The sequence below is a fragment of the Gobio gobio genome (genome assembly GCF_949357685.1).
Source record: "Gobio gobio genome assembly, chromosome: 18".
NCBI lineage: Eukaryota > Metazoa > Chordata > Actinopteri > Cypriniformes > Gobionidae > Gobio > Gobio gobio.
The window spans coordinates 11,621,711-11,643,558 of NC_137111.1; the positions used below are offsets into that span (position 1 = coordinate 11,621,711).

The 21,848-nt window shown below is 38.5% G+C and overlaps 1 protein-coding gene across 3 annotated transcripts; it reads left to right on the top strand.

The window, feature by feature from the left end:
• Nucleotides 1-101: 101 nt before the first annotated feature.
• Nucleotides 102-21,199, top strand: abcg2c (ATP-binding cassette, sub-family G (WHITE), member 2c). 3 transcript variants are annotated; one of them, XM_079841954.1, is made up of 16 exons: nucleotides 102-415; nucleotides 2,123-2,313; nucleotides 4,005-4,064; nucleotides 5,010-5,127; nucleotides 7,920-8,075; nucleotides 8,310-8,467; nucleotides 9,999-10,150; nucleotides 10,266-10,358; nucleotides 11,877-12,052; nucleotides 12,319-12,470; nucleotides 14,980-15,069; nucleotides 15,154-15,278; nucleotides 15,509-15,663; nucleotides 18,622-18,711; nucleotides 18,800-18,852; nucleotides 18,998-21,199. In XM_079841954.1, exons 1-16 carry the CDS (start codon nucleotides 413-415, stop codon nucleotides 19,143-19,145), a joined length of 1,920 nt encoding a protein of 639 aa, XP_079698080.1. In that variant the 5' UTR covers nucleotides 102-412; the 3' UTR covers nucleotides 19,146-21,199. The 3 variants fall into 3 exon arrangements, with proteins under 3 accessions (XP_079698080.1, XP_079698082.1, XP_079698081.1); XM_079841956.1 differs by having other exon boundaries at nucleotides 204-415; nucleotides 11,877-12,056; nucleotides 12,416-12,470; nucleotides 18,998-21,033; XM_079841955.1 differs by lacking the exon at nucleotides 102-415 and adding an exon at nucleotides 681-1,531.
• The last annotated feature ends 649 nt before the right edge of the window (nucleotides 21,200-21,848 follow it).

The window sequence follows — 21,848 nt, forward strand, 5'->3', positions numbered from 1 at the left end:
TAATTCAAATAGAAAACAACATACAGTACTAACCTGATATTTCACACTCCTCAGATGTGTAATCTGTAAGTGTCAGCTCTGTCTGACCTCACTTCCCCCTCACTTATTTGCCTTTTGCCTGAAGAAACAAACTTAAATGGATAGTTCAAAAAGGAGGCAGACAAACCTGTTCATAGCCTACCTCTGTATGAATATCCTGCAGCAGTTCTGTGGTTGTAAAGCTGTGATCTACATTGATGTACAGAATGCAGATATGGAGAGATACAGTTTATCGTCTGTTGTGTCGTCTTTGTTGTGATATTGGAAGTGTGCGTTAAAGTCCACCCACCCATACAAACTGACCAGGCAGGAGGTCAGTCAGGACCACCACAGGTTGCCTAAAAACCCCCTCACCGGAGCACATCTCTTCAACATGGTATGTAAACGCATTTTCTTTTAATGTTTTTTATGAGTTTAATATAAAAAAACGACCACGTGAAAGAAGAAAAGAGGAGAATATAGGCTACTTAGAGACTGGGGTAAATAAATGGGAAATTCTGAAGATATTTGCAGTGTAGCCTACTTTGCCTTTCACGCTTAGCATTAAACTGGTTGAATTTCTCATAACGATAGGTTAGTGTTGACCGCGAACAACAGTGAGAAGCATCAGCATTATATAACAGAACGATACATTTCTTCTTGAGCCCAAAGCGTATAGTAAAACGTTGTTGACGATCTCGCCTGCGATTTATGGGACACCGGAACACTAATTTCTAAAGCGTGATCAATTTCGTTATTCCTGCATGATTTATAACTAAACCCTTCCTACTTCTGAAGTCGTGACTCGTCGCATTCAAAATTTGACTTGTGAGGGCGTTCATTTTTTAACTAGGAACTCGTATTTACGATAATTCCGATAGCACGTGAAGGCCGGCCAGTAGGACAACCCGCTCGAAATCTACTGATAATACAGCTTGTCCGTGTACGGTGTACCTTTAAAAAGCAAATAACGGCAAGGTTGATTATCTTGACAGGGAAGTGAAGACAACTTAAATTCACGCCAGGCTGATGTATCAGTTTTTTAAAGTTGTTTGGAACTCAGTAAATCAGGAAGTTAAGTTTTGCCAATAACGAATGCAGTATGTACCAGCTCTTCGAGTCATATTTTCGGGACTCGGGAGTCAAAAACCAACTGCGCTGTATATTTATTTTTTATGATTCACTAACATGAACCGGCTCATAAGATTCGTTCGTTTGGGAATCGGACGCTGTATGATTCGCGCTGTGTGATTCTCTAAAATGACAGTAGCTTCCACGTTGTTAAAAAACAAACAAAGATTTCACGTTGTTAGTTCAACAGCGGCGATTCAGTAAATACTACTGTAGTAAACACGGTGGTTCGTACTAAACAATGAAACTGTTTCTAAATAAGAGCCGCTTTTCGACTATCAACCCTAATATTTAACTGTTACTGCAGTAACAACAAAAGCCAGGTTCATACTCCAGGAAGTGACATCATTTTTGTGGAATAATAACAGCAGCACCAGCATCAGTAAGTCGTAGCAATGGATTGCATAAATGTTCTGTGCTATTTAGGTGGTTTGTCTAACTTTAATACATTAATTTATATATGTCAGTGCCATTGTTTTGTCTTAAGATGCACACCAGTAATGTTTTTCCCCTCAAGGCACGTTTATAAACGCTACTTAAATGCCCTAATTGATGTATGGCATGGCTTAATCTAAGCCCTGTCTGTGAAACCAGGCCTAAATTACATCGTTTTGATAAAATGACTGCAATTTTCTAAAAGGTGGTTATATGAAAACCTTAATGCAAGCAAATTCTCACTTAGCAATGGCTCTTTATTTCATCCTGCTAGCTATCCTGATCGTTTTCTTGCCATTGCTTTAACATTAAAGATATTGTTAATAAAGCCAAAGTGATGAGAGCAAATTTCTGAATGTTCAGTCTACCATTTTATCATCGTTAAACATAAGCAGCTTCATTTTCAAGAGGTATCAAAATAATAAAAATGTTTTATACATTTGACACATTTGCAGACTTTTGTGTGACTTTTGTTGTATGTGTTTATATCAGTGGTACAAATGAAATGTTTATTGAAATCCTCATGCATCTCTTGTAGACAGAAGAAGGCATCATGCTGGATGAGGTGGTTGTAAACGAGCAGCCGTCGACAGACACAGAGGAGTCATTGCCATGTTTCCAGACTCCAGGCCCCACTGTCACCTTCCATCAACTCCGTTACCGTGTCAAGGAACGATTAGGAATGTTTAGTAGGCAGTGGATTGAAAAGGACATCCTCAAAGATGTCAGGTAATGACATGTTCTGCTAGTCAAAAGTTTGGACACACCTATCGGTTCTTTAAGCATTTACTACACTCCAGGGCAAAAAAGGGCCATGCCCAAAATTGTATTTTATTCATACACTATATTGCCAAAAGTATTGGGACACTCCTCCAAATCATTGAATTTAGGTGTTTCAATCACTTCCATGGCCACAGGTGAATAAAATCGAGCACTAGGCATGCAGACGCTTGTACAAACTTTTGTGAAAGAATGGGTTGCTCTAAGGAGCTCAGTGAATTCAAGCGTGGTACTGTGATAGGTTTCCACCTGTGCAATAAGTCCATGTGTGAAATTTCCTCACTACTAAATATTCCACGGTCAACTTTTAGTGGTATTATTAACGAAGTGGAAGCAATTGGGAACAAAAGCAACTCAGCCACAAAGTGGTAGGCCACGTAAAATCACAGAGCAGGGTCAGCGCATGCTGAGGCGCACAGTGCACAGAAATTGCCAGCTTTCTGCAGAGTCAATAGCTACAGACCTCCAAACTTTGTGTGGCCTTCAGATTAGCTCAAGAACAGTGTGTAGAGAGCTTCATGGAATGGGTTTCCATGACCGAGCAGCTGCATCCAAGCCTTACATCACCAAGTACAATGCAAAGTGTTAGATGCAGTGGGGTAAAGCACGCCACTGGACTCTAGAGCAGAGGAGACGTGTTCTCTGGAGTGACGAATCACGCTTCTCTGTCTGGCAATCCGATGGACGAGTCTGGGTTTGGCGGTTGCCAGGAGAACGGTACTTGCCGACTGCATTGTGTCAAGTGTAAAGTTTGGTGGAGGGAGGATTATGGTGTGTGGGATGTTTTTCAGGGGTTGGGTTTGGCCCCTTAGTTCCAGTGAAAAGAACTCTTAATGCTTCAGCATACCAAGAGACTTTCATGCTCCCAACGTTTGTGAAATATTATTACAATTTAAAATATTGTATTTTCTATTTTGATATATTTGGAAAAAGTAAATTATTCCTGAGATGACAAAGCTGAGTTTTCAGCGTCATTACTCCAGTCTTCAATGTCACATGATCCTTCAGAAATCATTCTAATATGATGATTTTGGTGCTCAATTATTATCAGTTATTATTGGTGTCCAATTTCAATGATTAATAATGTTTTTTATTATTATCAGTGCTGAAAGAAGTTTTTGAAACCACCAATGTGGAAAGCATGAGAGATGAACGATTAATAGAAAGTTCAAAAGCATTTATTTGTCACTTTTGATCAATTAAATTTTTTCTTGCTGGGAAAAAAGTATTAATTTCTTATTTCTTCTTCTTTTTAAAAAAAAAAATATTACTTACACCTCTTTTGAATGGTAGTGTATCACAGTTTCCATGAAAATATTAAACAACGAAATCTGTTTTCAATGACAAGAACAGTTTCTTGAGCAGCATATTAGAATGATTTCTGAATGATCATTTGACACCGAAGACTCAAAAGTAAGGGACATCAGTTTATGGGACATTAATATCAGCCACCTTGTTCTCTAGATGGTGAAAAACTCATATTGGCCAACCACCATTACTTTTAATGTTAGAGTTAATGGGTATTTAAGAAGAAACAGTGAAATACAGTTCACAGATGCTCGCAATCTGAAGAGATCCATGTCTAGTTGAACGCAGTCCAAAAAATGATGTTCTCAGTTGGTGTTTTCAATCTGTTGCAGTGGCATCATAAACCCCGGAATGAATGCAATATTGGGCCCTACTGGAAGTGGAAAGACATCGTAAGCACATGTTCATGATTCTTTTTTATAGTATTTGATATCTGAATCTCATTGCATTAGTTAAAATATCAAAACAAGTGAGTTTCAATAGGGATATTTTAGAGTATGAGAGCAATGAGAGTAAAAACACATAGACATACGAATCCTTATTAAACCATGCGGCTCGTGGCGACACATTGATGTCTTAAGACACGAAACGATCGGTTTCTACGAGAAACTGAACAGTATTTGTTATTTTTTTACCTCTTATCAGACGAATGTCATCTAGTTTTCCCAGTGCCATAACATCCGGCGAATAAGGTCAAATTACTAGCGTGATCAAAGATATATATATACGTAGATGCCTCATTCGACCGATCAGCACAGTCACTAATGAGGAATCTATGTATATATCTATGATAGCGCCGGTATTTTGCATGTATTTTGACCTTATTCGCCGGAAGTGATGGCGCGGGGACGGCTGAATGCAGAGCCAAAGAAAAAAATGAAATACATTTTTAAATATGGATATTTTTCTTACACAAACACATCGATTCGCTTCAGAAGGCCTTTATTAACACCCCGGAGCCGCGTGGAGCATGTTATTTGACGTACAGATGCACTTTTTATGGACTTCAAAAACAGAGCAACTATTACTGCTATTATAATGCTTGAATTAGCCAGAACATTTTTAATATAACTCAGATTTTATTCGTCTGAAAGAAGAATGTCATATACACCTCGGATGACTTGAGGGTGAGTAAATCATGGGCTAATTTTCATTTTTGGGTGAACTATCCCTTTAAAAGGAAAATTCACCCAAAAATGAAATTCATTTTTATGTCGTTCCAATCCTCTATGACTGAAGTCCAGTGTTGTTAGGTTTCCTATCCCTTTAAGTCTTTAATTTTTAAGTAGTTCTCTGTATATAATATATGCTATTAATTTCAGTGTGTCTGTCTCCAGGCTTCTGGATGTGATTGCAGGACGGAAAGATCCTAAGGGCTTAAAATCCGGTCAAGTTCTTGTTGACAACACAATCGTGACCTCTGACCTCAGGCTCTGCTCTGCATATGTAGTTCAGGTGGGGAGACAAAACTGTCGCTTTCTAAATATTTGAAAGGGGTCATGAACTGGCTTTTTAATTTTTTTATACTGTTGTCTGAGGTCAACTTATGATGTTTGCGTGGTTTTTACATTCGAAAACATCATAATGATTAAGTAATAGGCTATTTTCTGCCCTGGTTTTGAGGCTCTCTCCTAGAAGTCTCAGCTTTGATGGGCGTGCCACACTAAAGACTTGGAAGTAAACACCCACGCTAGGATTGGATAATATTTGCATATTTAATGAGCTTCAGCTCCCCTGTCAGTACATGTGGGGATTGTTTTGAAAGTTTGTGGGAAAACAGCAACCGGAATGAATCGCCCACAGGGCTCGCAAAATATCTTTATCAAACAAACACAATGATTTATCTCTCATCCACCCGTGATTGTTTGGAATATTTTTTTTTAATTACTTGGCCCGCCCGATCGGTGGATATAACCGTGAACCGCACTCACACACACACACGCATGCACGCGTACAAGCCCTTCAAATATCAAGTCAAGAGAGTGCATCAAGAAAGGAATGTGGCCCCACTTTATATTAGGTGGCCTTAACTACTATGTACTTACATCAAAAAATAAGTACAATGTACTTACTGTGTTCAGATTGTATTGCAAAACATTTTTGCTGATATTGAGGTGGGATACGGGTAGGGTTAGGGACAGGTGTGGTGGTATGGGTAAGTTTAAGGGTAGGGTTAGGTGTAAGGGAATTGTCAACTGTGTAATTACAGAAATTAATTACAGATGTAATTACATGCAGGTATTTTTAATACTTCAATAATACTTTAATAATTAATTTTTAATTTTCAAGTACAATATAAAAACATGTATGTACACATTAAGTGCATTGTATCAAATGGTTAATTAAAATGTTAGTACATAGTAGTTAAGGCCACCTAATATAAAGCTGGTCCAGGAATGTTATTTCACTATTTAAGATAGCCCGTCGGCAGGCCAGGCTTACGTTTTGGTAGCTTGTCTTGCCCCGGGACGTTGGGCTTTGCGAGCCCTGGCCCATACATGTGACAGCATGCTAAGTTATGCTCAGCTAGACACGTACACATAATTAATAGATATCATACGATCTGTAACAATGCAATACTATCACATATAGAAAAAAAAGTGTGTTGCTTCATTCATTTATGTAATCTCATCCTGTCTGCAAATCCAGTCTCTTGTTTACAAACGAATCCGTGGTGAAATGAAGGAACAAATGCGCAATGTCTTCCCCACGTGAGCTGAATATTCATTAAAAATAAAGTTCATCCATGCATTCATAATATTGGAATCCGAATGAAGCTCATTCGGTATATCTTTATTGCTTAGAATTCGATCCGGTTGAGCTCTATGTTGGCCTGTATCATGTCTAGCACGATTTGGTGGGCGGGGCTACAGAATCAGGCGTTGTTCTTCTTCTGTTGAGGCGGTGTTTCACCACACGATGACATTGTTGGGGTAACAGCTTAGGACTCAGGACCAGTAGTGAAAAATTAAGACCAAGAGTTAGATTAATTCAAGAAAAATTTACTGAAGAATAGTTTGCAGTTTCATCAGCAGAAGCCAGCTCACAAGGAGTTTGTAGGCCGCACTCCCTCTAACAGTCTCCCCGCCTCCGCATAACGTACATAGAATTTCTGAACAGTTATACTGTTTTCAAGGTCTAGCCACGTCATTACTGCCATGTTGAATGATTCTGATTGGCAGAGAAAATGCACAGTCACGGTAAATTTCCACACAAGGATAGATAGCAGAGCATATCACTAAAATGGGTAGACTAGTTGTCTTCCCACAACTAGATTTAGATCACAATGACCCAGGAGGTCCTAGAAAGGCGTCTTCAGGTCTGGTGTCGTGTGCGGAAAACGTCCATCTTCAATATTGGCCCTGCACCGATCATGCAACGCACACACAAAAGCACTAGGCCTAGGGTATATCACACTCTAGTTAGTGTCAGCGGATCCTGACATTTATCAAAGGAACACCCAATACCTAAACAAAGATACAGCCATCACTCTCCTTCGCCAGAGAGAGACATACATACTAGATATTCTTTAAGGACTGAATATATGAACATTGAGAAGGATAGGTGTATAAAAGGAGAGACACAGGTATCTGACCTGCCCCTTCAACATCAAGGTGTGGCATATTCTGAGATCGATCGTGTCAATAAAAGCTTTTCTTTGATTAACAAGGAAGTTTTCAGCTCAGAAACTTACAGGATATTCTTATATTACCATGACCGTTTATATCAAAAGCTAAAGGGAAAGTTGATTTCTCAATTCAGGACCCCTTTAAATCAATTAATTTAGTTATCTAAAAGGCACATTACTAAAGAAATTATATATACATTACCGGGGTCAGTTATCTGATCAAAATACTGTAAAAACAGTGATATTGTGAAATAGTTTTACAATTTAAAATAACTTTTTTAATGTATTTTATTTTGTATATGTGTAATCATATTTTTGCAGACGCTGTGATACATTTTTACTGGATTTTTTTTGATGAATAGAAAGTTCAAAAGAACAGCATTTATTTGGAATAGAAATCTTTTGTAACATTATAAATGTCTTTACTGTCAGTTTTTATAAATGTAATGTGTCCTTGCTGAATAAAGGTATTCATTTCTTTTTTTTAAATGATTGACTCCAAACTTTTGAACAGTAGTGTATATAATGTTTAATTTTACACAGTATTTGTATAAGAATGGCTAGATAATTGGAAGAATTTGATGAAATCATACATCATTTCCTTTTGTTTGTCTTTCAGAATGACATTCTGATGGGTACTCTGACCGTAAGAGAGAACTTGGCATTCTCCGCCAATCTTCGTTTGTCCCGAAAGGAGTATTCCTCATCGGACAAAGAGAAGAGGGTCGAATCCGTCATCCAGGAGCTCAGCCTCAAAGATTGCGCAGACACTAAGGTAATCATGAAGAGGAATGTTGAAAATGATGTGTTGTGTTGGTATGAACAAAACATCCTCTCTTGAGACTGAGCGTGTGAAAAATCTGGCTCAAGGTCACGTGTGATTGTCACACAAAAACTATTTCTAAATCAACAACAATACCGTTGGGCGCTATGTCAGTATATACTGTGTGACAGTAGGTATGTGTCCTTTCATACCGACAGGACTTTACATGGTTTGTTTTTCTCTCAGATTGGGACAATGTTTTTGCGAGGTGTTTCTGGTGGAGAGAAGAAGAGGTGCAGCATCGGTATGGAGCTCATCACCTCCCCCTCTCTCCTGTTCCTGGATGAGCCCACCACAGGCCTGGACGCCAACACTGCCAACTCAATCATGGAACTACTGCAGAAGTACTTCACTCTCTTATCAAATATACCTACTTCCTGCTGTAAACACACTGTTCTAGGTTCACTACAAGTAAGCCATTTAAAAAAAAAAACAATTTCTCTAAACCCAGCTTAAAGCAATAGATAGTTCACCCAAAAATGAACACTTCTTGATTATTTACTCAACCCAAGGCCATCCAAGATGTATATAACTTTATTTTCTCAGCGGAAGAGAAATTACCGTTTTGGAGGAAAATATTCTAAGACTTTCTCCATGAAGTGCAAGTGAATGGTGCCCAATGTAGACCATTTTGACAGTCCAAAATCCATATTGAGGCAGCTTCAAAGGGCTCCACACGACCCCAGCTGACTAATAAGGCTCTTCTCTAGTGAAACAATCAGTCATTTTCAGAAAAATAATAACAATTTGACCTACAAATGCTCACCTTGTTCCAGCTCTGTGAAGCGCATTCACCAGGGCTGCGTTTCCCAAAGTCATCGTAAGCCTAAGATGATCTTTGAACATTGCCATCAATGGTCTCTACGATCAACTTAGGTTTACATTGCTTTTGATTTTGTTGCTAATTCTGATAGCAATTAATCTAATAACCATTACTCAAAAGCCTAATGTATAGTTTTTTTATTTCACATTTTAACATGATTTTATATATATATATATATATATATATATATATATATATATAAAAAATATATACATATACAGTATACACACACACACACACACACACACACACACAAACACGTATATGTGTATGTATGTATGGATAATCAAGTAAATCTAAGATGCTTCATTCCAGTAAATGTTCATCTTGAAATATTGAAATACAATATAAAATATATTCTTGCATTCATTTTTTAAAAAATCAATAAAGATTTCACTGCAAAAAGATGCGTCACAAACCTGAAGGTGGATGTTTTGAGAATTATATGAAAAGGCCTTTTACTAAAAATAAAAACTATCAATCAGACGACAAGACATGCCGTAAATTGTCTACAGAAGGTTTTTCAGCAAAGTTTTGTCTTGTTGATCATTTAGAGGCAATCGAAATGTGTGAATGATATATGATACAGTTGTCTTTTTAGGGTTAATATGCTGAGGCAACAAAAAGCCGTAGGATACTTCACCCTTTTCATAAAAGTGTGGTTTGACCTTTCAAAACATTGTATGAAGTGCTTTTGAAAAAAAGTACTAGCTTTGAAGCCTTCTGGTGCATTCTTCCCATAGACATCCATTCAAATGCATACACATATTACTGTGCTTTAAATTGAAGTCAAAATAATGATGTGTGGTAAATGACAGCCTGTCACAGATGAGTTTAAGTTGTATTGACACCAGAAAGTTGCACAACATGTAACGTTTTCACCTTAGCTGTCAGAAGAAAACACATTCCACTTTAAATGCAAAGCACAGTCACGTTACAGGGTGTTTTTTTTGTCAGTTTTGATCATGGGCAAGTAAGGGATTGATTGATGTTTTGATCATTTACTTGGAGCCCATGTGAACTTGTATAACACTTGTTATTTTGTTTCTCAGGCTCTCCAAAAAGGGCAAGACTGTCATCTTCTCCATTCACCAGCCACGCTACTCCATCTTCCGCCAGTTTGACCACCTCACCCTCATGAATAAAGGAGAAATCATCTATGCAGGGGCCGCCGACAAAGCCATTACCTACTTTGAGGACTTGGGTACTGACCAACATATTGATGATAATCCAAAAATCAAATGCAAATGAGCAATGATTCGCTAATTGTATAATTGCATGTGTACTATGATTCTCAAACTTGTATCACTGTGTCACAGGTTACAAGTGTGAGCCATTCAACAACCCGGCAGACTTCTTCCTGGATGTCACAAATGGAACTGTCCTTCCTCAATTTCAAAACCATAAATCAGGTGCTGGGTTTTTCTTTCTTTTTTTTCTTCTTTTTTTTTGACAGTAGAGTTGCTTATAATGTTACAAAATAAATGCTGTCCTTTTAAACTTTCTATTCAATAAGAAATGTTTCTTGAGCACCAAATCAATATATTCGAATGATTAGAATCATGTGACACTGAAGACTGGCGTAATAATGTTGAAAATTCACATTTTTTACATTTATATAAATCTTTTTAATTGTAATAATATTTCATGATATTACTGTTTTTACAGTATTTTTTTATCAAATAGTGAGCAGCCTTGGTTAACATATTTTTTGTCCAGAAGGCTGGCATACTAAGAAATGATGAACACGCAAAAAAACGATGATGTTGTAGTGGTCAGTGCTTGCTTTTTACTTTGAGGTTTTGTTTTTCTATGCATTTTTTGCATTGTAAAATAAAACCTCTAGCCGTAGTTTTTGCCTTTTTTGCCAAATAATTTTGTCAGGTAAATTCCTTAATTTAACCAATTATAAATTCCCAACCATATATGCAGTATATTGCCAACATTTTTGGCACACCTGCCTTTACATGCACATGAACTTTACATCCCATTCTTAATGCGTAGGGTTTAATATGAAAAAAAAAAACCCACACAGTAATCCCCCCTCCACAAAACTTAACACTTGGCACAATGCAGTCAGGCAAGTATTGTTCTCCTTGCAACCACCAAACCCAGACTCGTCCATCGGATTGCCAGACAGAGAAGCGTGATTCGTCACTCCAGAGAACACGTCTCCACTGCTCTAGAGTCCAGTGGCAGCGTGCTTTACTCCACTGCATCTGACGGTGATGTAAGGCTTGGATGCAGCTGCTCGGCCATGGAAACCCATTCCATGAAGCTCTCTACACACTGTTCTTGAGCTAATCTGAAGGCCACACAAAGTTTGGAGGTCTGTAGCTATTGACTCTGCAGAAAGTTGGTGACTTTTGCGCACTGTGCGCCTCAGCATGTGCTGACCCCGCTCTGTGATTTTACGTGGCCTACCACTTTGTGGCTGAGTTGCTGTTGTTCCCAATTGCTTCCACTTTGTTATAATACCACTAACAGTTGACCGTGGAATATTTAGTTGTGAGGAAATTTCCTCGAATGGACGAGTGGACAATCACGGTAACACGCTTGAATTCACTGAGCTCCTGAGAGCGTCCCATTCTTTCACAAATGTTTGTAGAAGCGTCTGCATGCCTAGTGCTCGATTTTATACTCCTTTGGCCATGAAAGTGATTGAAACACTTGAATTCAATGATTTGGAGGAGTGTCCCAATACTTTTGGCAATATAGTGTACTGTATATTGATAGTTTAATCATACTTGTATAGTCATTATAAACAAATATCCCATGTGGACATCCCTTTTGGCCACTACTGTATATCATTTTTGGTACTTCACATGAACATTTCTTGTATTTTTTTATTTTTATTCCTGGTATGAATTCCTTTAAATTCATGGGCTACTATGTGATCAGCTAACCATCGGTGTTTGGTGTGTTTATAGAAAAGTGTATCAGCAGTGAGGAGATGGCGGAAAATGAGAACCCTCTGGCAGTAATTTACAGACACTCCCCTCATTTCATCAAAGTGAAAGACAGACTCAGTCAGATTTCTGATGGGCTTGACGCTGAGGTCACTAAAGGTGACAGGGTCGGTTACGCCACACCTTTCTATTACCAGGTACGTAGAAGCTACTGGTTAACTTTACTATGTTAGCTCGTCAGGTAGATAAACAAGGATAAAATCAATGGATGACCTTCCATAATTGATTAACTTTACACATTTATTGAACTAAACTTAATCAACACTGCTCTTCAACTGAATAATGATTACGTTTTTTTTTACAGCAGAATTGAAGTCTGTATTATAAAAAATAACGCTATATAAATAAAGGTGACTTGACTTGACCTCTTTACATTTGTGATGAGCATATGTCTACGTTGCAGCTTCTTTTGGTGAGTGGCCGCACTGTAAGAAACATCTTGAGGAATCCTCAGACGTCCTATGCCCAACTGTTCCTCAACATTTTCTTTGGTATTTTAGTGGGACTGATCTACTACCAGATCCCACACACTTTACCAGAGGCTCTTCAGAACAGGTGAGTACCTGCTACCAGATCCATGGCTCAAAATAAGTGTTAATTTGCATTCATCGTACGTGAATTATGAATATGCACTGCCTGGCCAAAAAGTGGCTGTTTGGATTTAAATAGGTTAATGCTTAAGAGTCTATGATTGGATCATTATTGCAGTGATTTTTATGTTTCTAGCATGTTATATGTTTGGCAACAGTTTTTCTAACCCTAATTGTTGGTTGTTTAAGAAATGAAAAGCTACACATTCCATGTAGGAAGACACATCACGGCCATATTCAAGGATGACAATGTCAAGATTCATCAGGCTCAAATTGTGAAAGAATGGTTGAGAAGAATCATTTTCATACATGAATTTGCAGACCTTAAATTCATTGAAAGTCTTTAGGATGTGTTGGAAGGAGATTTCCATCAAGAGGTGCATCATTTTTGGTCAAGATCTTGTATTGATAATGCAAGAGTCAAGCACTCTGTAAGGTCTACTCCAGTACATCCCAAAGACTTTTGATGATTTTTTTTGTCGGGCAGTGTATATTGCTTGTGTTAGCAATAGTAACTTCCAAAGAAAAACTTGCAGCCATCATCGCTTTGCATCAAGGGCCTGACAAGGAAGGGAATTGCTGCAAAGAATATTGCACCTGTACAATTAACCGGATCGTCAAGAACTTCAAGGAGAGAGGTTCAGCTGCAGGGAAGGAGGTTTCAGGACACCCCAGAGTGTCCAGCAAGTCCAGGACCATCTCCTACTGAATCGTGTCACCACCAGTGCAGAGCTTGCTCAATATTGGCAACAGTGAGGCACATTAAGGCGAAGAATTGGGACGACAAGAAGTGCAGCAAAGAAGCCACTTCTCTGAAATGTTGCAGGAAGTACAAGGATTGGACAGCAGAAGATTGGTGTGAAGATTGGGTTTTCTGATGAAACCCCTTTCTGTCTGTTTGAAACATCTGAAAAATTGATTGTTCGGACTCGGAGAAGAAAAGGTGAACATAGGGCTGTGCCGGTAAACATGACAACCTTACCACCGCGGTTGAGTAGCACCGGCGGTGGTCGGCCAAAACTTTTTTTTTCTTGTTGATGTTTTTTTTAACGTGAATATTATGACATGGGTGAAGCACAAGGCTTTATTTACAAAATAAATAATAGGTTCGCAATTAAATGTTACATGGAAACATATGGATTCATGCCGAACGAGAGAGGTAGGCTTGAAGTGAGCCAAATTTAAGCTTTGCCTGCGATTTGCGATCTGGTCACCTGATTTTCCACGAATTTAACAATTGGCTTACTCCATTTTATTCTACTGGACATGGAATCTCTTATCTATATTCGTTTCTTCCTTTTGTTTGCTTTTAATTAGGAGTATATTCTCATCATTTACTGTGGTAAAGTAGAAAACTGTGTAGGACGGATACATTTTACTTCAAATTCTATTTAACACAGTTTGTGCTTGTTATTAGACTTAAGGTGCGTCAAGTTTATGTGTATAGCGCATTTACACGTACGCCGGAGATTTTTAGTTTCGCTTTCTCTCGCAGTGCACAATCAAACAAAGCCTAAAGTTCTTGATCCTGCGGAAGATAATTTCGTTCTTCACAATTTCACTACAAGTGTCAGTTTTGGAACATCAGGAAAAAACATGAAGATATTAGAAAAAGTGTCATTCTCTTCCTGCTCGTGTCCCACATCCCTTTCAGTGCAAAGCGGTATGACGCACCTCTGTGGGGAAATATAAAACAAAAATTTTTTTTTTACTAATATTTAACTTTCTTATATTATTTATATTACCATTATTTACTGATATTTATTAAAATGTTTTACAGGCTGTAGTAAGTTGTTTCACTGACGGAAGTAGGCTACTAAAATAAGCACACATGCTTAAATGGATATTTGAGCATCGTTTATATGTTTTATTTTTTTAAAGTAGGCTATTTAATTGAGGTGTGTGTGTGTGTGTGTGTGTGTGTGTGTGTGTGTGTGTGTGTGTGTGTGTGTGTGTGTGTGTGTGTGTGTGTGTGTGTGTGTGTGTGTGTGTGTGTGTGTGTGTGTGTGTGTGTGTGTGTGTGTGTGTGTGTGTGTGTGTGTGTGTGTGTGTGTGTGTGTGTGTGTGTGTGTGTGTGTGTGTGTGTGTCTGTCCAAAAACACTGCCTGAATAAAGGATGGGATCAAAACGTCCTGCAAGAGCAACTTCTCTCAGTGATCCAGGAGCAATTTGGTGATGATCCATGTATTTTCCAACATGATGAGCGCATCATGTCACAAGACAAGAGTGATCATGAAGTGGCTCGGAGATCATTGCATTAACATTTTGGATGGATCTTAATCCCATAGAGAACCTGTGGTCAATCCTCAAATGGCGAGTGGACAAGCCCACAAATTGCAACTCCGAGCAGGAATAAGACAAGAATGCTTCGCCATCAGTCAGGATTTGGCCCAGAAGCTGCTAAGGGTCTGAGAAGGCCCAACACTGAGAAGGTCAACACTGTAGATATCGACTATTTTCTTTTTTCTTTTCAGAACGGGAGCTTTCTTTTTTCTGGTCATCAACATGGTGTTTGGCAATCTGTCTGCAGTGGAGCTCTTCATCAGCGAGAGAGTGCTCTTCATGTGAGTCAACCTCTGAACATGAGCTTTCCAACCTGTTATTCCTAATAGATGAAGTCCATCAACACATGTTCCTCTCGTTTTCAGCCATGAGAACTCGAGTGGTTTCTACCGCACCTCTGTCTACTTCCTGTCTAAAGTGTTTGCTGACCTCCTTCCAAATCGAATCCTCCCCGTCTTCATCTTTTCTGCCATCCCGTACTTCATGATGGGTAAGTAGTGGCTCTAGCTTCCATGATACCTTCTCTGGCCAAATGTTGCATGTGTCCTTCTCCAATAAGACAATCCCATTATGAATTGCAACAGTAATACAAAATGGTGAATGAAGCAAGAGAAATGTCACAAATTGATAGCATTGTATGAAGTATAGGCAATGGAAATGTCCTAATGTATAACATAAATCACATGAATAACTTTTAAACGGCCCTTTTTATGAGTTCAGGTCTGAAGCCTGACGTGGAGGCGTTCTTCCTGTACTGTTTGACCATGAGTATGATCAGTCTGTCAGCGGTGAGCTTGGCCTTCTTGGTCAGTGCCAGCGTGGGCTCCTTCGCCATGGCTAACATCCTCATCGCACTGCCTTTTGTCATTATGATGGTGAGTTTGGTGGATCAGAAGATATTTACTTAGGGGCTGGTTCACACAGAGCATGTTTTCATTGTTTTTCTATGCAGACCATTTTAACCATCATGTCTTGCAACTTTTGCAGCGTCTTTTGCGCTAAATTAAAAAAAAAGTTCAACCAAAACACATCACTAGACCTTGCATCTCTTAGTTCCTCTAACCTTTGTCCTGCTTTTTTTTTTTAACTCTTTCTCCAACATTGATGAAATCATATGTAAGCAGATGCATATGTAAAATAATGTGATCATCAGCATATAAATCAAAACTGCTTAATGTTACTGAATGAAAGGTCGACCCAGGACGAGTTCTAGGTCTGTGAAGCTTTGAGGGTGTTGATGGACTCGATCTACTCCATCTGTGTTTTGATCATCGCTCAGAATCCGATCTAGACATAGTCTTTGACAAAAACACGATTTTCTCAGGCTTTTGCTCAATGTTGCTTTTTTTAAATGAAACATACCAATATGCAGGTGTTGATAAAAAAGGATGCATGCTATAATACAACTTTTTTTTAATTTATTTTTTTAAAGCAGAGGGTCTGTTCTTTCTTTTGATATATTGCATGATCAAAAATGCTGGCACTGGCTGGTAACTTTTTTCAAAAACACTGGCGGGGAAAGAGTTAAATACAAAAATGTGTTCTGGGTGAATGGCCCCTTTTTAGAAAGTGTTTTCAGAAATGTATGTTGTTTGCTTAGTTACAAAAGAGAGTTACAATGTTGCATTTTCTCATTGATTGTGTTTGCTTTTTGAACATTTCAAAGGACACACACACACCAAAATGTATTCAGACACCTTCAACTTTTTCTCATATTATCAGTTTATTCGCTATAGTTTCGAAAATGGTAATAAAATATGACAAGAACTCAAGAGTTAAACTGTGTCAGAACTAATTCATCTTGATAATGTCAGATAACTTTGATAGAAAGGTATGTAATGGATTACAATAAACCAATCAGCTCTCAGCTGTTAAATGTAAGTACACAATTAGTTAATTACAATTTAGGTCAACCAATGACCAAGCAATGCTTAATTTTGTTCAGTCTGTGGTTTAAAAGTGCGCATTAAAAAAAAAAACTTAAGCAAAACATGGTCAGGTCAAAGTGTCTGAATCATTTTGGTCCCAAATTTTTCTATCAATTTTATTGGTAGTCCACTGTATGAAGAATTTTTGGGTATAATATGTCACAGTTTACTTTATTTTGCCATCCTCAGTTACATAAATGAACTATAGTGTACTGCACCCACTAGTAAAATATCTGGTGTAGGGCTGGACGATTAATCGAAAAGTAATCGAAGCGTAATTTTCCCATATCGGTTAGTTTTAGTCACCGTCAGTCACATCAAGTGCAGTTTGCAGGCACACGGAAAGATTCAGGGGCAGTTATCTTTATTTATATAATCTGGATGCTCAGAATTACTATGGTAATTGCATGTTTTACACAATTTATACAGGTAAGTTAATCAGCGTTCTTGCATGCGCTGCTACACGCACACACACGCACGCAAGCCCCGAAGCCAGATCACTTTCACTTGCGTCCTCATGAAGTTTGTCAATTAAATGCGTTTAAAGGCTTGCCAGTTTGAACATTCAAGCTATTTTACACTATTCAAGAACAACAATATGCCAAACATCTCCGTTCATAGCTTGTGAGCTTTTTTCTGTAACACAGAGAGCTCAGTTGTGTCGTGTCTCTGACAAGGCGGGCGCCCTGAAGCGTCCTCACAAAACTTTGTCAATTGTTTGTTTTAAGGCCTGCCCGTTTGAACATTTAAAGTGATTTTAGACCATCAGATGTTTATTATGTTGAACTAATGCCTGATATATTGTGACACACGAACACTCGTACAGACAATAGCGCGCACATCACGTGAAGATCACGCGCAGAGAGGAGCGCAGAAACTCATTGCGTGCGTCTCAATCAGCTCCCTAGTTAAGTAGTCAGGTCACTGATCAGGACACGAGTCAGGGATGGGCAAACTCGGTCCTGGAGGGCCACTGCCCTGCAGAGTTTAGTTCCAACCCTAATCAGACACACCTGAACTAGTTAATCAATGCCTTCAGGATTACTAGAGAGCTACAGGCAGGTGAGTTTGATCAGGTTTGGAACTAAACTCTGCAGGGCAGTGGCCCTCCAGGACTCCCTGATCAGTGCCCTGACTACTGAACAAGGGAGCCGATTGAGCCGCACCCATTTTCAATGCTGTCACTAAAGTAGCTTAGAAACTCAACCGTTATAGCATAGATTTGTCTACCTTTGAAGGAAGTACAAACCACAGCTTCATAATGAATAGAGACGGTATGACTAATTCACACACAGTCACTCTCTCATTAATGCATTCAAATACATGTAATGTAGGCTTACTGTTCTAATTTATCTAATGTACAACAAACAAAAATCTGTAAGAAATGTTACGACACATAGACAATAACTGCTGTAAGTGAGCTGTTTCCTCCAAGTATTTAAAAATCACAAAGAAATTCACTTTTTCATTAGAAAAAAATATCCCCTTTAAGAGTTGAACATATTTACAGTACAAACCAGTGAACTATGTGGGCAAAAAAAGGAAAGTAAAAAACAAAAGAGCAAAATAATCGTAATCGAGGTAAAATGTTCAATTAATTGAGATTTAGATTTTCGGCCCTAATCTGGTGTATGAATAAATTTTGGTTTGACTGTACATACATGTGCATACATATACACAGTGTATGGGGTCATTATCTTATGGATTATTTTGTTTCACTATTGTGCCAATAATAGTGAGCAAATGAAACAGAGAAAATGCAGCAGTTTCCAAAATAGGTGTGAAAATGCTCTTAGATTCCAGTTCTAGGAAGTAAATGGCAATTTTTGAGATGAAGGTCATGTCTATATACTAACCCTCATGAGATTCATAGCACTGATTTTCCTGTCCTCTGTGCTTTCTCAGGTGTTTGGGGGTTTCCTGGTGAACCTGAATACAATGTTGAGCTGGATGTCCTGGCTGAAGTGGGCCAGTATTTTCCGATATGGCTTCAATGTAAGACCATATAAGATTTTACAACACATTTGAGGATGTTTATATATTTGCAGTTAAGCAGTAACCCAATCAAACTGTCTGTCTTCAGGCACTTGCCATCAATGAACTAAAAGATCAAGTCTTCACCAGTAACTACACCAGGTAGGACTCAGTCAAGCTCAATAGCGCCACCTATCAACTATCAAAGCCGTTGTGCTTAAGTGGCCACAAGAGGTCAGTGAGATGTTTTGATTTCAGCTGCACAACTAAGAATCTCTCTCTCTCTCTCTCTCTCTCTGACTGGCAGGATGACAGGCGACATGTACCTGGATCATCAAGAGATCGACCACAGCGCTTGGGGTTTTTGGCAGAACCAGGTAGCCCTGACAGGCATTATGTGCGTGTGTCTGACTCTTGCGTACGTGCAGCTGCGTCGGATCAATCGCTGGAAGTGATGGAATGACACTGGTTGTGTAATCAGTGTCAATCACTTTTTTACATTCTGAACTCTGAAATCAGGAAGTGACACTTTTCAGCCTTTCAACCATAAAGCTGAAATGCCTTACACAGATTCCACTCAACTCACTGTCTGTTTCACATACATGTATCTTCTACCTCCGACACTACCTGTGGCATGAAGTATAAAACTGTATCAAAATTTGTACATTTTTCAGTTGTTGTTTAATGAATACAGATGCTGTGAACCTGAACAATTATACTAAGATTTTATGCCTTACATGTGCTTTCATTTTGACTTGTTTGACAAATCTTTTAAAGCCAAATTGTATTGTTTTCATCTGTTTGAAACGTGCAGCATCTATTGCCAAGGATGCTAAATTACTAAATCTATTAGGAAAAACACTTCTCCCTCAACACGACTTACTAAATTACAATAACACGTATAGTTTTGAGAAATACTGCGAAATATTCAAAGTGAAGTAGGGAAGGCACTTGGGCTGGGTTTAACTCCACTTTTAGACATACACTCGTGAACTTCCGTAATCACTTCCCCTCAGGGAATCCCCGCTGCCATTTCGAAGTGCGTTCAACTTCAAGTAGGCGAGGGAAGTTTTTTTTGGACAGACCCTCAACTTTGACCAAGGGAGCAAGTCTACTTGATATGTGCACTTCAGGCAGATTCATAGATCACAATGCAACACGATTGTGACGTCACAGCTGGGGTCCGTTTCAGAAAGGAGGTTAAGTGAAATAAGGGAAACTGAGTTTTCGGTTTCAGAATGGGAGTCAAACCCGAGAAAGCAGGGTAAGTCAAGCCCGTTTCTGAAAGAGAGGTAACTTATCCTCAGAGTCAGTTACCAGGGTAGCTTACTCTGTGAACCTAACCTGGTCAGGACAGGTTTTCTTTGGTAAACCCAGAGTTTCTTTCAGTCTCCTCCCCTTTTTAAAGCGCCAGCAGTGTTTAAATACTTTATTCATTCAAACGCCACAAAAGTATTTTTGTCGTATTTCAAGTACAAATATAAAAAAATTATAAAATAAACCTAAAGTAAGCGAAGTTTATTTAAAACAAGTTAAATCAACTACCACTTGACAAAAATACATAGCAAGAAAAGCATTTTTTGCAGTGCAGGAACATTCATTCATTGCTCATATTTCATCATGAGGACACTGTCAAAGTGACAAAAACGGCATGTCCTTTTATACAGGATCCTGACGTTCACTTGATAAACCTCTAGAAGTAACCTGATAATTAGAATTTCCTTTAGGATTTCTAGTAGTTGGACGCATTGATGACACTCATATTCCCATCATCACACTTTCTGAAATCGGATTATTGTGTGGAATGGAAGAATGCCAGATGGTAGTACGAGATATATCCCATAACCACAGCTGTTAAATACATTTATTTACATGTATTCATGTCAACTTTATTTCCTACAAATACTTTATTCTTTTTTCTGTTGGATGTTAATATTCTTCCTCCATCTCCTCTTCATCTGTCAGTGGTGCTGGTGTTTTGTAGAAGTCAAATATTAATGGTATTACCCTAATTAATAAACGTAACAGGTGGGATTAGAGAATTTTCATATTTCCGGGTTCCTCAGAGGGAAGTCGTCATAGTTGGGTTAATTTTTATAGCGGTGAATGAGATTTTTTTTGTGTCCCCATTTGCTCAAATAGCAAAAGAAAAACTCCACAATAGTGATTTCCCACCTTTCAAAAAGAGGGAAAATAGAGATTGATAACGCAAGTGAAAAGAGAGAAATATGTAAATTTTTACCATCATTCCCATAGATGTTGTATTAGAAACACCCTCAGAAGTGGTAACTTGTTTTAAAATTTGATGCAAAAGTAATAAAATATAAAGTATTAGTGTTGTGTACATACATTAAAAAAAAAAAAAAAACACACATCACAGCGTCATCACAGACAAAAGGGTCTATTACACTATGTGGGAAAAGCTGCTGCTGCTAAAGCTGCTGGACACTGAATGATATTTAATATGTCAAATGTTTGTAAAGTCATTAAAACTACACCCATGAACCTTTTATGCTTAAAGCTTTACCTGATTGAATTATGTTTTTATTTTTCATTTTTAGCTGCTGCCACAATCAACTTTTTTGCCTTTTGGATACCATGAAAATTAAACTTAACTAAACTAATTAAGAATTACACTTACATATTGACCCGGAAGTATGGGAACGTCTTTTTGTAGGGTGCTGTTGCCATGGTGAATCATAATTTCGGAGCTCCATTGATCGTGGCTTTTCATAGTTTGGAGTGCAAGTGCTTAACTCAGAGTTGATTGAACCAACTCACTTCGGCTGTTCTGAAACCCAAAACTCAGAGTTTCCCATCTAAGGGTAAGTCAATTCTGAGTTCAAGTTTAAACTCAGAGTTGGTTGAACTTCCTTATTGAAACGGGCCCCAGGTCTTGCTTAATTTACCCCCACCCAACTCATGTATGATATCGGAGTTGACATTTAACACTTGTAGCTACCTTAAAAGGTGCTCTGTAAACATTTTAGCAGCAACTAGAGGTGAGGTTGAGTTGCAACCACCCACTGCTCACTCCTCTCTTTTGAAGCACGTAGAGAAGCACTGGACAAAGAGGTCATCGTCTGAGGCAGCAGAGAATAGCTAGTGCTCTATAGAGCAGTTTGTCCGTTTAGGGCTACTGTAGAAACATGGCAGTG